The sequence below is a fragment of the Oncorhynchus kisutch genome, linkage group LG11 (genome assembly GCF_002021735.2).
Source record: "Oncorhynchus kisutch isolate 150728-3 linkage group LG11, Okis_V2, whole genome shotgun sequence".
Taxonomy (NCBI): Eukaryota; Metazoa; Chordata; class Actinopteri; order Salmoniformes; family Salmonidae; genus Oncorhynchus; species Oncorhynchus kisutch.
Genome location: NC_034184.2, coordinates 46,479,542 through 46,497,241, shown reverse-complemented (window position 1 = coordinate 46,497,241; position 17,700 = coordinate 46,479,542). Strand labels below are relative to the sequence as shown.

Genomic DNA, 17,700 nt, shown 5'->3' with positions numbered 1-17,700 from the left:
AATCTAAATCAAATCAAATTTATTTATATAGCCCTTCGTACATCAGCTGATATCTCAAAGTGCTGTACAGAAACCCAGCCTAAAACCCCAAACAGCAAGCAATGCAGGTGTAGAAGAACTATACTGACACCATCTAAAATATAATTTCCACCTCCAAAAATGGGCCAAATAACATATTGGACCATGTACAGTTGAAGTCGGAAGTTTACATACACCTTAGCCAAATTCATTTAAACTCAGTTTTTCACAATTCCTGACATTTAATCCTAGTAAAAAATTACCTGTCTTAGGTCAGTTAGGATCACCACTTTATGATTAATTTCAGCTTTTATTTCTTTCATCACATTCCCAGTAGGTCAGACGTTTACATACACTCAATTAGTATTTGGTAGCATTGCCTTTAAATTGTTTAACTTGGGAGAAACGTTTCGGGTAGCCTTCCACAAGCATCCCACAATAAGTTGAGTGAATTTTGGCCCATTCCTCTTGACAGAGCTGGAGTAACTGAGTCAGGTTTGTAGGCCTCCTTGCTCGCACACGCTTTCTCAGTTCTGCCCACACATTTTCTATAGGATTGAGGTCAGGGCTTTGTGATGGCCACTCCAATACCTTGACTTTGTTGTCCTTAAGCCATTTTGCCACAACTTTGGAAGTATGCTTGGGGTCATTGTCCATTTGGAAGACCCATTTGTGACCAAGCTTTAACTTCCTGACTGATGTCTTGACTGATGTCTTGAGATGTTGCTTCAATATATCCATATAATTTTCCTCCCTCATGATTTCATCTATTTTGTGAAGTGCACCAGCCCCGACTGCAGCAAAACACCCCCACAACATGTTGCTGCCACCCCTGTGCTTCATGGTTGGGATGGTGTCTTCAGCTTGCAAGCATCCCCCTTTTTCCTCCAAATGTAACGATGGTCATTATGGCCAAACAGTTTTTTTTTTTTTTCATCAGACCAGAGGACATTTATCCAAAAAGTACGATCTTTGTCCCCATGTGCAGTTGCAAACTGTAGTCTGACTTTTTTATGGCGGTTTTGGAGCAGTGTCTTCTTCCTTGCTGAGCAGCCTTTCAGGTTATGTGTATATAAGACTTGTTTTACTGTGGATATAGATACTTTGTACCTGTTTCCTCCAGCATCTTCCAAGGTCCTTTGCTGTTGTTCTGGGATTGATTTGCACTTTTCGCACCAAAGTACGTTCATCTCTAGGAGACAGAACACGTCTCCTTCCTGAGCAGTATGACGGCTGTGTGGTTCCATGGCTCCCAAGGATGAACCAGACTTGTGGAGGTCTCCAATTGTTTTTCAGAGGTCTTGGCTGATTTCTTTTGATTTTCCCATGATGTCAAGCAAAGAGGCACTGAGTTTAAGGTTGGCGTTGAAATACATCCACAGGTACACCTGCAGTTGACTCAAATGATGTCCATTAGCCTATCAGAAGCTTCTATAAAGCCCTGACATCATTTTCTGGAATTTTCGAAGCTGTTTAAAGGCACAGTCAACTTAGCGTATGTAAACTTCTGACCCACTGGAATTGTGATACAGTGAATTATAAGTGAAATAATCTGTCTGTAAACAATTGTTGGAAAAATTACTTGTGTCATGCACAAAGTAGATGTCCTAACCGACTTGCCAAATCTCTAGTTTGTTAACAAGAAATTTGTGGAGTGGTTGAAAAACGAGTTTTAATGACTCCAACCTAAGTGTATGTAAACTTTGGACTTCAACTGTATATAGCCTATGCATGGTCTATATTATCAGATGTGCTATTAGCAATAAGCATTATCACCTGTTGCCCAACTGAGGCAGCATAGTGGTTATAAAATGTACAGTCTGAATCATGGGGTTTCTCCATCTGCATTTACCCTATTCGACACAACATCCTGGTTGTTATTATTAATAATCATTCTTTTCAATATGAATATATAAATTGTTATTCACTGGTGGGAAAAATGTGTTTCTATTACAAAGTAGGCTGTCATTGCCCTTTTAAGACGCCATTGCCCCTTTAAGAGCTCTGTTGCACAGCTGCAGGTAAATCATGCTTGAACTGCATTTGAAAAACAATGCCATGCATGCAATTAAAAAGAGTAGAGAAATACATGTGGTAGCAATGGAAAACTGGGATCTGCCTCTCTTTTTAACTAAAGGTCAAAACTGCTTTCAAAATAAATTTTCCAAAACTGCTTTTGCATTAACTGTTTGGGCTGCAATCCTGTTAACGGGATGATATGACAACAGCCAGTGAAAGTGCAGGGCACCAAATTCAAAACAGAAATCTCATAATTAAAATTCCTCAAACACACATGTATCTTATACCGTTTTAAGGGTAGTCTTGTTAACCTCACCACAGTGTCCGATTTCAAATATGCTTTTCAGCGAAAGCCCCACAAACGATTATGTTAGGTCACCACCAAACCACAATAAAAACAGCCATTTTCCCGGGCAAAGAGAGGAGTCACAAAAAGCACAAATAGAGAGAAAATGAATCACTAACCTTTGATGATCTTCATCAGATGACACTCATAGGACTTCATGTTACACAATACATGTATGTTTTGTTTGATAAAGTTCATATTTATATAAGAAAATCTGAGTTTACATTGGCGCGTTACATTTACTAAAACATCCAGTGATTTTGCATAGCCACATCGATTCAGCAGAAATGCGCATCATAAATGTAGATGATAATACAAGTTATACACATGGAATTATAGATATACCTATCCTTAATGCAACCGCTGTGTCAGATTTCAAAAAAACTTTACAGAAAGAGCAAACCATGCAATAATCTGAGACGGCGCTCAGAACAATAGTCAAATTAGCCGCCATGTTGTAGTCAACATAAACCATAAATTACATGCTAAATATTCCCTTACCTTTGATGATCTTCAGCAGAATGCACTCCCAGGAATCTCAGGTCCACAATAAATGCTTAATTTGTTGAATAATATCCGTTATTTATGTCCAATTAGCTACTTTTGTTAGCGCGTGGTCGACCATTTTTGCTGACAAAATCTTCAAAAAGTTATATTACAGGTTGAAGAAACATTTCAAACTATGTACAGAATCAATCATTAAGATGTTTTTAACTTATATCTTCAATAAAGTTCCAACCGGAGAATTCCTTTGTGTCTTTGGGAGGAACGGAACAAAGGCAGATAACATGTGCTATGCGCGTGACCTGGAACTGGATCTCTGCCAGTAGTCTGATGCATTCTGTTCTTATTCAGTCCCACAACACAGTAGAAGCCTCATTCACATTTCAATAGATGGTTGACATCTAGTGGAAGCGCTAGGAAGTGAATCTTCATTCATATCTAACAGGGATTTCAATAGGCAATGGTTTGCAAATATATCAATCTCAGATTTCTCACGTCCTGTTTGGATTTCTTCTCGGGTTCTTGCCTGCCATATGAGTTCTGTTATACTCACAGACATCATTCAAACAGTTTCAGAAACGTCAGAGTGTTTTCTATCCAATACTAATAATAGTATGCATATATTAGCAACTGAGACTGAGGAGCAGGCCGTTTACTCTGGGCACCTTTCATCCAAGCTACTCAATAGTGCCGCTGCAGCCATAAGAAGTTTTAAGAGTGTTTTCCTGCTATTGCATTAAGAATTGTTGTGCATTGACTGCTTGTCAGAATCAATGATTTATGTATACACTAGATGACTAGTAAGGGGCGCTGATTCGAATCTACCATGCGTCCATCTTGGCACTCCCCCACTGTTGTAAAATATATTTGGGAAGCTATAGAAATGTATTTATTAATGTCTACATTCATTTTTACAACATGTATTATATTAGACACACCTGAATGAATATGTTTCAATTATATTATGTGAGCTAAACATTTAAAAAAAAAATATATATATATAAAAACATTTTCCTTAAAGTATAATGAGATTACTAATGTTACTGTCACCACTACAAAAAATAATTTTGTCCTTTTAATTGAAATACTGTAGAAAGCCTCTCAATGGGCAATACATAGCATCAACAATCCATGGTTTATATACATTGAGTATAGCAAACATTAGGAACAACTTCCTAATATTGAGTTGCACCCCCGCTCTTTTGCCCTCAGAACAGCCTCAATTAGTCGGTGTATGGACTCTAAACGTGTCAAAAGTGTTCCACAGGGATGCTGGCCCATGTTGAGTCTAATGCTTCTCAAGGTTGTGTCAAGTTGGCTGGATGTCCTTTGGGTGGTGGACAATTCTTGATACACACAGGAAAGTGTTGAGCGTGAAAAACCCAGCAGCGTTGCAGTTCTTGACACAAACCGGTGCAATGTTCAAAGGCATAAATCGTTTGTCTTGCCTATTCACCCTCTGAATGGCACAAATACACAATCCATGTCTGAATTGCTCAATTGACTCGAGGCTTAAAAAACATTCTTTAACCTGTCTCAGCTTTATCTACACTGGTTTGACGGGGATTTAACATTTGACATCAATAAAGGATCATAGCTTCGCCTGGATTCACTTGCTCAGTCTATGTCATGGAAAGAGAACGTGTTCTTAATGTTTTGTATGCTCAGTGTACGTCATTGGTCAGAATACATGCTTCCCTCAAATGGCCCTCCCAACTTCCTTGAGAAGCTACAGTAGGCTACACACCGCTGTTTGAGTTGAGCACTGTGGTGGTGCACATTATAGACTACTTCATTCCCTTCATCTGAACATCGGAGTGTCGGCAACAATCACGCATGTCAGTTTAGTGCACACAGCATAACAGACTAAATAAAATATTTGAGGATACATTTATTTGGGAATATATTTCGTAGAACAGACATGCTTCTGTCTATATTAGGCTATGTCATTTCCAAACCCTCTCCAAACCTTTTGTCTGTGGCTATTTTCTAAAAGCCAATATGAAATAAAATCAAACAAAAAAAATCATTTCGATTTTCAAATAGATTTCAGTATTCAATGCAAAATCCCTCCATCCTTTTGCAAGTTACATTGATGTGCTGTGCATGATATTCTCAAAGCCAACATTTGCATCTCTCCTTTCACTGACACATGCCTTTCAGTCTGTACTTCAGTAATGTTTTGACGAACCCCCCCCCCCCCACCCACATCCATTTGTTATTCTCTTTATTAAAGAAATTACACGTCATCAAAGTCAGACAATTTGAGCCAGTGACGGGGCCAACAGGTTCGACGAGTAACCTCAACCCCTACAAATCATCATGGCCAACCACCATACCAACATCTCTTTGTCAGACAGGGAACTACATCTTATTTTTGGTTGCAACTAGAAAAGCGCTGTGTCCCTCTGGTTAGAATCAATTCCCCTTTTCTGACCTTGCTTTTGAAAAGATTTTTGTAAAAGCAGTAGTACTGTAGGTTAATGGATTGCACAGTTTCAAAATGTCAGAAAGGGCACGCAAAGAACATTCGAAATGCATGCACTCAAAGACCCTTGTACAATGAAGAATGTACAATGTCATTTCTTACTTTGTCTTGCCAGTGCCAGCGTTTTACTGCCTCATGGTACCTTGTCCTAGTAAATGTAACCTGGGAACAGGGAATGGTGAAACACCGAGACATTAAGAGAAACAAATACAGAAACACACAGAAATAGACTTTTAGAATCCTTCACAGTAATGCAAACTTCAAATTTCAAATCGTATTAAATGTACTATCAATTGGAGTGAAATGTATTACGAAAAAACTTGCCATGGTATATAAGGGGATTACTGTCCTTGGCATAATCATGTGGAGGGTATTGTCTACGTATTTTCGGAACAGGAACCATTTGGAATTGACGTGTGACCGCATCTAAAAAAGATACAAAATACATCTGTCAGCAAATCGAGCCACCTGTGCTCTGGATGAATCCGATTCATTACATGTACCCATCATACTGAAAACCCCATTATTTCTCCTATAATACATGTGATTTTCAAAATGACAATATACCCACCACTTTGACATGCATTACCTGCCCTTTTTAACATTTCACCTCCACAAACACCATGAACAAACAAGCTCATTAAAAGGGCATTGGGTGCCAATTTTCTCAATTATATCTATAGAGTGAAGGCTACATTTAGCTCTGTAATCAGGTGTTGTTATGATTCTAATGGAGTCTTGCCAAGATGCTGCGGCTGTGTGTGTCACGTGCGATCTCGGGGAAGAATGGCTACATGGCTAATGTGACAGTATACAAGGGGAGGGTAACACTTAAGACCAATTACCGTCTTTGTGCACAGAGGGATGAATTAAAGGATGGACATTTAGTGAGAGCCTGCTTCCTGTCAGCATGTGATGTCGCATTGGCAGCTCGCCTGCTGTCAATTACTCCGGACTCAATCAACTCAATCTCCCCAACCTCTGCCCAAGAGGTTGGGGAAATGTTTGTACACCCCTCTGCTGTGCCTGTGGACAGTCTCTCTGAACATCTTGGAAGACAGAAGCTATGAAAAATGAAATAACAGTAATCCTTGATGTTAATTAGATGGCAATAATTGTCATAACCGAGGCTGCAAATCACATGGGATTCAGAGAACCTTTGGTTTTGGTCTTAGTGTTATCTTGTCTTCTTGGTGCCACGAATTCATTCAGTGAGGCATTACTAAATGTTGGAGATTATACAGATTAATCCATCTATTAAATCACACACTGTATAAGCCGTCTTTGAGAAATGATGTTGAATCGATGAGAATGGTCGTTAAAGCTATTGATTGATGCAGACAGAGGCCAAGCTAAGTAGATAACCTATTACGTTACACAGATATGATGTTCAGCTCACATTATCTCTTTCATTGATTAAAATGGTTGACACCAAGGCTACATTATCTAAACGGAGCTTTTTCATCATAGAGTTCTCCAGATCCAGTGTCGCTGAAATCAGGCGTGCGTGCTCAGAGGTGCGTGCTTAGTCCCCTCCTGTACTCCCTGTTCACCCACGACTGCTTGGCCAAGCACAACTCCAACACCATCATTAAGTTTGCTGACGAATGCTGACGAAACAACGGTGGTAGTCCTGATCACCGACAACGATGAGACAGCCTATAGGGAGGAAGTCAGAGAACTGGCAGTGTGGTGCCAGGAAATCAACCCCTCACTCAACGTGAGCAAGACAAAGGAGATGATCGTGGACTACAGGAAAAGGAGGGCCGAACACGCCCCCATTCACATCAACGGGGCTGTAGTGGAGCGTGTTGAGAGTTTCGGTGTCCACATCACCAACAAACTATCATGGTCCAAACACACCAAGAAAGTCGTGAACAGGCCGCGACAACGCCTTTTCCCCCTCAGGAGACTGAAAAGATTTGACATGGGTCCACAGATCCTCAATAAGTTCTACAGCTGCACCATCGAGAGCATCCTGACAGGTTGCATCACCACCTTGTATGCTACAGAGGGTAGTGCGTACGGTCCAGTACATCACAGGGGCAAGTTTCCTGCCATCCAGGACCTATATACTAGGCAGTGTCAAAGGAAAACCCCCCAAAATAGTCAAAGACTCCAGTCACCCAAGTCATAGACTGTTATCTCTGCTACCGCACGGCAAGCGGTACCGGAGCACCAAGTCTAGGTTCAAAAGGCTCCTTAACAGCTTCGACCCCAAGCCATAAGACTGCTGAACAATTCATCAAATGGCAACCCGGACTATTTGCATTGACAACCCCCCCCTTTGTTTATACACTGATGCAACTCGCTGTTTACTATCTATGCATAGTCACTTTACCCTGACCTACATGTACAAATGACCTTGACTAACCTGCACCCCAACACATTGGCTCAGTACTGGTACCCCCTGTATATAGCCTCATTAAAACGTCATTGTTGGTTAAGGGCTTGTAAGTAAGCATTTCACGGTAAGGTTGTATTTGGCGCATGTGGCAAATAACATTTGATTTGTATAGTTTGATCACTGTAGTTGTACTGTGCCTGGCAAAACTGGGTTGTATTCATTAGGCACCAAACCGTAGAAAACATACTGAAACAGGGAGTAGCTACTTGGACTTGCCAATAAGAAATGGTCATTTCCGTTTCTGTTGCAAAATGTTTGAAAACGTCTGCCCTGATGAATAAGACCCTGGTAATGGATCTTGTACTAAGCTAGACTCAATTACTTCGACGTAGTTGTACATGGCCAGGTCTGCGATGGCATGGTCGTCTGGGACTCGGACTCGAGTGTACTCAGGCAGAACAGCACCTGAAAGAACCATAATGAATATAATAAAATATATAAAGTAGATTATATATATATATTTTCCCAACATCCACAGACACACACAGGTACATGAAATGAATCATGTATATTCAGCTCCACCAACAAAACAAACTCATTTAGCTGGTTGTTGTAGAAGTACTTTGACGTCAGGGGAAATGGATTTGAATGCTATGGTCCTCTGGCTGTCAAAGTACATTTGCTGTGCCGTCTGTAATGTGCAGTGTGTTCACTCACTGAAATCTTCGTTGAGCTGGTCCATGATTTCGTTGAAAACAAGGCAGTCTTCAAAGCCCTGGAAATAAGCTTAGTTAACTATTTGTTTCAAATGACATTGAATCAACAATATTTTGGAAATGACATTAAATCAAGGTGTCATATTTTATAATAAGAATAATAATGTGTGTCCTGTCCAGGGGGTGTACTTGCGACAGAAACAGGCACCCCTGCTGCGTATGTACAGTGCCTTCAAAAAGTATCCATGACTTTTTCCACATTTCATTCGGTTACAGCCTGAATTCAAAACTATTTTTCTCACCGATCTACACACAATACTCCATAATAACAAATAGAAAACATGTTTTTAGACATTTTTGCAAAACTATTGAAAATTAAACACGGACATATCTCCTTTACATATATATCCCTGAGTGGTTTCCTTCCTCTCCGGCAACTGAGCTAGGAAGGACGCCTGTATCTTTATAGTGACTGGGTGTATTGATACACCATCCAAAGTGTCAATCATCTACTAATAGGTTCCCTTCTTTGCAATTTATTGGAAAACCTCCCTGGTCTTTGTGGCTGAATATTGGTTTGAAATTCACTGCTAGGCTGAGGGACCTTACAGATAATTGCATGTGTGGGGTACAGAGATGAGGTAGTCATTAAAAAGTCATGTTAAACAATATTATTGCACACAGAGTGCAACTTATTATGTGACTTGTTAAGCAGATTTTTACTCCTGAACTTATTTAGGCTTGCCATAACAAAGGGGTTGAATACTTATTCACTCAAGACATTTCAGCTTTTGATTTTTAATAAATAAATAAAAACATACTTCCACTTTGACATTATGGGGTATTGTGTGTAAGCCAGTGACCAAAATAAAGAATTGAATTAATTTTGAATTTAGGCTGTAACACAAACATTTTTTTAAAAGCAAAGGGGTGTGAACACTTTCTGTTTTTACTTCTTTAAGGCACTGTATGTGCTAAGAGACACAGTGAAACCATGACCTTGGCCCTATGACCTTGCTAGCGCCATGCTCGTAACTGAGCCACACAGGACCGCGCAGGTCTCATATCTTCCATCCTCCTCCCCCTCTTGCTGTTCCCCTCTGTATATACTGCATATACTTTGACTTACTGCGTTCATCCCCTGTCCATAGAATGGCACCACAGCGTGGGCTGCATCCCCCATAAGGACACACTTATCACTAAGGTGATATGGAGAGCACTTCACGGACACCATGGCCTGGGCTGGTAGACGGAAATAATCCCTCTTAAGAGCATCCCTGTGAAAGAGGGTAGCAGAGAGACACACAATGACCGCTATGACATTGATATGCATAGTGTATGGTACATGCTGATTTCTTATACAGCTACACTGCAGGACCTTATCCATGCGCTCTTTTCAACCACTGTATCTAATGAGAGAAGAATATGGTCATACTCTCCGGCCTTGCATTGGCAGAGGAGGGCAGCTAGGATTAAAAAACAAACACATCAGCTAGTTGTGTTATATTGTAGGTGTTACATTCTTTATTTCAAAAGAAATTACATAATTTAACTGTGGATTTAGACAGCGGTTGGGGGATCTAAAACCAAACAGCATTTAAGCTGTTTCTCCTGCTGCCTTTCAAGTCAAGTCAACCCTGAAAAGACCTATACGAGTTACACACCTCGGCTGCAACATGCTGTTCAGCTCAATAAAAAAATTAGCTCTCCAGGCTATGTAATGGTGGGTCAGTAACTTCACCCTCGAGATGATGGATGTGGTTTGACCTGCCCTGATGCAATAAAAAAATGTAAGTGTGCCGGAGGGATAAAGGGATGGAAAGGAGGATAGATGGAGGGACACGGGGAGGGGAGGGGAAAGTCACTTACGCTCCTATTAGTGGGATGGTGTCGGGAAAGTATTTCTGGAAGAACTCAATGACCTGGTCGCCCGTGGTGACATTTTCAAACTCGTCAAACGGCATGAAGAGTGTGCAGGTGAAAGTCTTGTCCTGAGAACAAACAGTATGGAGATTAATGCAGTAAGCCTAACAAATGGATGCTTCACATGAACTGATGGATGTGGCGCAGCGAGATGGCAATGGTGGGTGGGTTAGCAGGCCAGCCTATCCTAGAAGTCCTAGGAGTGTCGCTACCTTGGCGGCAATGCAATGCATTTTTCACCATCCTCCCAATGCACCCTTGAGCTGTACTGAGTGACAGTGTGAATGTACCCTTGAGCTGTACTGAGTGACAGTGCTAATGTACCCTTGAATTAGGTGCATTAACCTGGCTACACTCAAACAGAACAGCTGTTCCTCTTTCGCTGAATAGGTCAGAACTTTAATAATGGTATTAATAGTAGCAGCGGTGGATGGAGGCTGAGAGGTGGGATTACTGCCTATCTGCTATAAATGCTTTGCTGACATTTTGTGGGAGCGTTCACCTCTGTTAAAAAGTAGGGCTCGACCTGTGGGACCCAGAGTAATTGAGAAGTGAAGATGTTGGTGAAAAAGTTTAGTGGCTAAAAGTTTATTTGAGATAAAGTGAATGTATAGATCTGGACCAGGAGAATTATTTTTTATTACATTTTATTTCACCAGGTAGGCTAGTTGAGAACAAATTCTTATTTTCAATGACGGCCTAGGAACAGTGGGCTAACTGCCTGTTCAGGGGCAGAACGACAGATTTTGTACCTTGTCAGCTCGGGGGTTTGAACTTGAAACCTTTCGGTTACTAGTCCAATGCTCTAACCACTAGGCTACCCTGCCGCCCCAGATAAAGATAAAGCGTAGCAATTCGACACATACAACAACAGAGTTACACATGGAATAACAAAAACATACAGTCAATAATAATAATAATAATACAGTAGAAAAAAAAAAAAGTTTATATACAGTGAGTGCAAATGAGGTAAGTTAAGGAAATAAATAGGCCATGGTGGCAAAGTAATTACAATATAGCAATTAAACACTAGAGATACTGAGGTGCAAAGGAGCAAAATAAATAAATAAATACCAGTATGGGGATGAGGTAGGTAGATAGATGGGCTGTTTACAGATAGGCTAAGTATAGGTGCAGTGATCTGTAAATGGCTCTGACAGCTGGTGCTTAAAGCTAGTGAGGGAGATGTGAGTCTCCAGCTATTCGTTCCAGTCATGGGCAGCAGAGAACTGGAAGGAAAGACGACCAAAGGAGGAATTGGCTTTGGGGGTGACCAGTGAGATATACCTGCTGGAGCGCGTGGTACGAGTGGGTGCTGCTATGGTGACCAGTGAGCTGAGATAAGGCAGGGCTTTACCTAGCAGAGACTTGTAGATAACCTGTAGCCAGTGTGTTTGGCGATGAGTATGAAGCGAGGACCAACCAACGAGAGCGTACAGGTCGCAATGGTGGGTAGTGTATGGGGCTTTGGTGACAAAACGGATGGCACTGTGATAGACTGCATCCAGTTTGTTGAGTAGAGTGTTGGAGGCTATTTTATAGATGACATCACCGAAGTCGAGGATCGGTAGGATGGTCAGTTTTACGAGGGTATGTTTGGCAGCATGAGTGAAGGATGCTTTGTTGCGATATAGGAAGCCGATTCTAGATTTAATTTTGGATTGGAGATACTTAATGTGAGTCTGGAAGGAGAGTTTACAGTCTAACCAGACACCCAGGTATTTGTAGTTGTCCACATATTCTAAGTCAGAGCCGTCCAGAGTAGTGATGCTGGACGGGCGAGCAGGTGCGGGCAGCGATCGATTGAAAAGCATGCATTTAGTTTTACTTGCGTTTAAGAGCAGTTGGAGGCCATGGAAGGAGAGTTGTATGGCATTGAAGCTCGTCTGGAGGTTAGTTAACACAGTGTCCAAGGACGGGCCAGAAGTATACAAAATGGTGTCGTCTGCGTAGAGGTGGATCAGAGAATCACCAGCAGCAAGAGCAACATCATTGATGTATACAGAAAAGAAAGTCGGCCCAAGAATTGAACACTGTGGCACACCCATAGAGACTGTCAGAGGTCCAGACAACAGATTTGACACACTGAACTCTATCAGAGAAGTAGTTGGTAAACCAGGTGTGGCAATCATTTGAGAAACCAAGGCTGTCGAGTCTGCCAATAAGAATGTTGTGATTGGTAGAGTCGAAAGCCTTGGCCAGGTCGATGAAGACGGCTGCACAGTAATGTCTCTTATCGATGGCGGTTATGATGTCGTTTAGAACCTTGAGCATGGCTGAGGTGCACCCATGACCAGCTCTGAAACCAGATTGCATAGCGGAGAAGGAATGGTGGGATTCGAAATGGTCAGTAATCTGTTTGTTAACTTGGCTTTCGAAGACCTTAGAAAGACAGGGTAGGATAGATATAGGTCTGTAGCAGTTTGGGTCTAGAGTGTCACCCCCTTTGAAGAGGGGGATGACCGCGGCAGCTTTCCAATCTTTGGGAATCTTAGACGATACGAAAGAGAGGTTGAACAGGCTAGTAATAGGGGTTGCAACAATTTCGGCAGATCATTTTAGAAAGAGAAAGTCCAGATTGTCTAGCCCGGCTGATTTGTAGGGGTCCAGATTTTGCAGCTCTTTCAGAACATCGGCTATCTGGATTTGGGTAAAGGTGACAATGTTTCCTAGCCTCAGAGCAGTGGGCAGCTGGGAGGAGGTGCTCTTATCCTCCATGGACTTTACAGTGTCCCAGAACTTTTTTGAGTTAGTATTACAGGATGCAAATTTCTGTTTGAAAAAGCTTGCCTTAGCTTTTCTAACTGCCTGTGTATATTTGTTCCTAACTTCCCTGAAAAGTTACATATCACGGGGGCTATTCGATGCTAATGCAGAATGCCACAGGATGTTTTTGTGCTGGTCAAGGGCAGACAGGTCTGGTGTGAATCAAGGACTTTATCTATTCCTAGTTCTACATTTTTTGAGAGGGGCATGCTTATTTAAGATGGTGAGGAAGGCACTTTTAAAGAATAGCCAGGCATCATCTACTGACAGGATGAGGTCAATGTCATTCCAGGATACCCCAGCCAGGTCGATTAGAAAGGCCTGCTTGCAGAAGTGTTTCAGGGAGCGTTTGACAGTGATGAGACGTGGTCGTTTGGTCGCAGACCCATTACGGATGCAGGCAATGAGGCAGTGATCGCTGAGATCTTGACTGAAAACAGCAGAGGTGTATTTGGAGGGCGAATTAGTTAGGATGACATCTATGAGGGTGCCCATGTTTACTGATTTGGGGTTGTACCTGGTAGGTTCATTGATAATTTGTGTGAGATTGATGGCATCAAGCTTAGTTTGTAGGATGGCCGGGGTGTTAAGCATGTCCCAGTTTTAGGTCACCTAGTAACTCAGAAAATACATTGGGGGCAATCAGTTTACATATAGTATCGAGGGCACAGCTGGGGGCAGAGGGAGGTCTATAGCAAGCGGCAACAGTGAGAGACTTGTTTCTGGAAAGGTGAATTTTTAGAAGTAGAAGCTCAAATGGTTTGGGTACAGACTTAGCCTGCAGAGTTCTGTATTACTTTCTATCTTTGCAGTAGATTGCAACACCGCCCCCTTTGGCAGTTCTATCTTGGCGGAAAACATTATAGTTAGCAATGGAGATTTCAGGGTTTTTGGTGGTTTTCCTAAGCCAGGATTCAGACATGGCTAAGACATCTGGATTGGAAGAGTGTGCTAAAGCAGTGAGTAAAACAGACTTAGGGATTAGGCTTCTAATGTTAACATGGGCATGAAACAGAGGCTTTTACGTTTACAGAAGTCAACAAATGAGAGCACCTGGGGGGTGGGAGTGGAGTTAGGCACTGCAGGACGTTCAGAACAGAGAGTAAAAGGAGCAGGTTTCTGGGCACGATAGCATAGATTCAAGGCATAGTGTACAGACAAAGGTAAGGTAGGATGTGAGTACATTGGAGGTAAACCTAGGCATTGAGTAATGAAGAGAGAGATATAGTCTCTAGAGATGTTTAAACCAGGTGATGTCATCGCATATGTAGGAGGTGGAACAACATGGTTGGTTAAGGCATATTGAGCAGGGCTAGAGGCTCTACAGTGAAATAAGACAGTAATCACTAACCGGGACAGTAATGGTAATGATATTAGAGAGAGGCATGCGTAGCCATGTGAACATATGGGTCCAGTGAGTGGTTGGGCTGGCTCGGGACGCGGCGATTTCAGACAGTTAGCAGGCTAACAAGCTAACAGTTAGTAGGCCGGAGCTAAACAAGCCAGCAGCTAGTAGACCAGGGCAAGCTAGCAGTTAGCAAGGTCTAGCAGTTAGCAGACCGGACAGGCAAGCTAGCAGTTAGCAGACCGGGTTAGCAAGCAAGCAGTTAGCAAGGGCTAGCAGTTAGCAGACCGGGCAGGCAAGCTAGCAGTTAGCAGACCAGGGCCCGGCAGTTTAGCAGTTAGCAGACCGGGTTAGCAAGCAAGCAGATAGCAGGGGCTAGAAAGTTAGCCTTTGGGGGGGTGACGTCGCGATGGGGGTAAGTCTGTTTTTGCCTCTTCGTGCGGTGATGTCGATAGACCAGTCGTGGAATTAGTAGGGTTCCAAGTTGCTCTAGGTAGCTAGCAGGCTGATATTGTAGCCCAGGAGTATGCTTCGGTGGTAGCACAGGAGCCCTGGCCGGGCTAGCTTCAAGCTAAATTGGTGCTTGCTCTGGGATGGAAACGCTAGCCAGGAGTAGTCATCCGGGATTGCGGTTAGCTAGTTGTGAAGATCCAGATGACAATGTTCAGTTTATGGTAGGAATCCGGGGATAAAAATAACAGGTCCGTTATGCTCTGGTTAGAGTCACGTTGTTCGAACTGGCGAGAGCTTTCCGAGCTGAAGGTTAGCTGATGACCGCTAGCAATGGTTTGCTGACTGATATCTGGTAGTTAGCTGGCTAGCTTCAGTTGAGGGATTCCAGTTCCGAAGTAAATATAAATACTTTAGGAAAAAAAAGCAGATCCACGCCACATTGGGTGAGGTTTAGCAAAATATGCGACGAAAAATATGTAAAACGATATATACAAGGGGCACGACAGGACAAAGATGTCTGACTGCTACGCCATCTTGGATTAATGATGTTCAGAGGTCAAGGTTCAAATATCCCTGTTTACACTGTGACCTCCTGCAGGTGATTAGCCAGTTTTACAATGTGACATAAACATTTGGTAAATAGTTTTGGTAAATGGAGCCACAATGCTAAGGCGTCATTGGCACCACTACACTCTTAAACTCTTGATGGTTGCTAGGCAGCGCCAGTTAACCAGCCTCCTGCCAGTTCTAAACTTTGCGAGGCATGTCACTTCTCCCATCTCTTTGCATAGCCCACCACTAAGTATGCACTGTTTTCTTAACCACAACTGGATCCATAAAGAAATATCACTGAATATCACTGTCGTCGGAAGGAGACCAAGGTGCAGTGTGGTAGGCGTACATTATCTTATTTAAATGTTCCACCAAGAAAATAAATCAATCAATCAATCAATCAATCAATCAATCAATCAATGAATCAATCAATCAATCAATGAATCAATCAATGAATGAATCCACTTCACCATGCAAACTACATGCAAAGACAAGCTCCCACACTGAAAGAGGGGAAAAGGGCTGCCTAAGTATGATCCCCAATCAGAGACAATGAAAGACAGCTGCCTCTGATTTGGAACCACACTCGGCCAAACACAAAGAAATAGAGAACATAGAATGCCCACCCAAATCACACCCTGACCTAACCAAACATAGAGAATAACAAGGATCTCTAAGGTCAGGGCGTGACAATGATTAAAATATTGGAATAGAGTAGGCTAATGCAATTGAAGGCTCAAATCAAATTGTAGCTTACTGAAACTGCCAAAGTCATCCATTTATTGGAATAAATTTGAAGCAATATCCTAACCGTATGTGGTCAATTAGATGAACATTTCAGCACTGTTTTGATTGGGACAGCACCATCATGCTGCTTTGAAACAAGCGTGGGGACTCGTCTTGATAAATCAATGAATGTCCGATTTCACTGAATTTTGGACATTTGGACATTGTTTAGGCTATGCTGGTTTGATTTGAATTAGGCTATGGAAATGTTAGCTAAGTTGAGGTGAGTGCTGCTCATGATCATCTTGTCAAGTTTTGCTCTTCACAACGCTTCGTAGCCTAGGCCTACTTCCGACCACACAAAAAAAAGCCTGTGACTTCACTGACTTGTCTCAATCAATGTGATTTTGATTCACTGAACCTCCATCTGCATAGGCTATTTGGTTAACTGGTTTCCCGCTGGTCAAACAAGTGGAGGTGGTATAGCTCATCTATTCATTTGCTCATCTATCACTGATCAGAAACATTTAGCATTCCATAATGTAGCCCAAATCAAGTGTAGGCCTCTTATTTTGCTTGATTGCATATAGGCAACTCCAAAAGCCTGCGGAGGTTGTGAAAAATGAACACAAGATCCACATGCTTTTGAAAATAGGATTGCTATTATTTTCTTTTGGAATCATGATGAAGACACTCTCAATGTAAGACCCTACGCCTGCTCCCTAACAAACAGGAGTGGGTTAGAAAGAGATGAGGCTTGGACTCGGCTCCACACATTTCCATGACACAGCGGTTCCACTCATTTCCATAACACAAGTTGTGTGGGGAAAAATATTATTTGTATTTTATTCTGATATATTTCATTATATTCTTACAACAAAATATATGTGTGTTGACTACGATCGGGTAGGTGTGTCTTGTCTGTTCAATGAACAAAATAGTGTTACATCCATTAATTTGGACGTAACATAATTAAACTAACAATATACAATTATATTGTTCTGAAAATAAATGTTATTAGTCTTGTAATGTTTATTAGTACCTGCCAAAAAGCCGGGTGTACACAATGATTTTGGCCTCGATTTTGCTGTCCCAGACAAGCTTTTGAGATGGTAGAAAAAAATCCCTGTGTCGTTGCCTACTCGGGGTACCCGGCCGTCACCGACGCTCATTTAATGTGAGCGGGTCAGAGATGCAATCTGAGGGCTAGTGAGCTAATCTTTGAGCAGTCATCCCGATATTTTCAAACATGTCTTCAATGCTCAAAATCTGCACAAAATCTGCAATGCTCTTGTAGTGTGAGATGTGCAACAACAAGTTTTGAGAATGGTTATCCAGCAATAGCCAATGAGAGCTTGCCAGGAATAAGCCAGTGAGATGACGTTGTTTCACATCCCCCAGAATGTGTAGAATCTCGAGCAGGAGCCATACTTGCCTTTAACCAAAGCCAAAGACAACGTGTTAAATCATTACAGCTCTGAAGTTCACAAGCAATGT

At 41.9% G+C, this 17,700-nt stretch overlaps 1 protein-coding gene across 3 annotated transcripts in view; it reads right to left on the bottom strand.

The window, feature by feature from the left end:
* Window positions 1-17,700, bottom strand: part of kmo (kynurenine 3-monooxygenase) — a 37,235-nt gene that overhangs the window by 1,115 nt on the left and 18,420 nt on the right. For all 3 annotated transcript variants that reach the window (XM_020494994.2, XM_020494997.2, XM_020494995.2), the window contains 6 exons: window positions 10,308-10,429; window positions 9,568-9,715; window positions 8,440-8,497; window positions 8,105-8,187; window positions 5,700-5,801; window positions 5,478-5,537 (listed from right to left, as the gene is read on the bottom strand). In XM_020494994.2, the coding sequence (XP_020350583.2) occupies window positions 5,478-5,537; window positions 5,700-5,801; window positions 8,105-8,187; window positions 8,440-8,497; window positions 9,568-9,715; window positions 10,308-10,429 (573 nt within the window). The remainder of the gene's footprint in view (window positions 1-5,477; window positions 5,538-5,699; window positions 5,802-8,104; window positions 8,188-8,439; window positions 8,498-9,567; window positions 9,716-10,307; window positions 10,430-17,700) is intronic.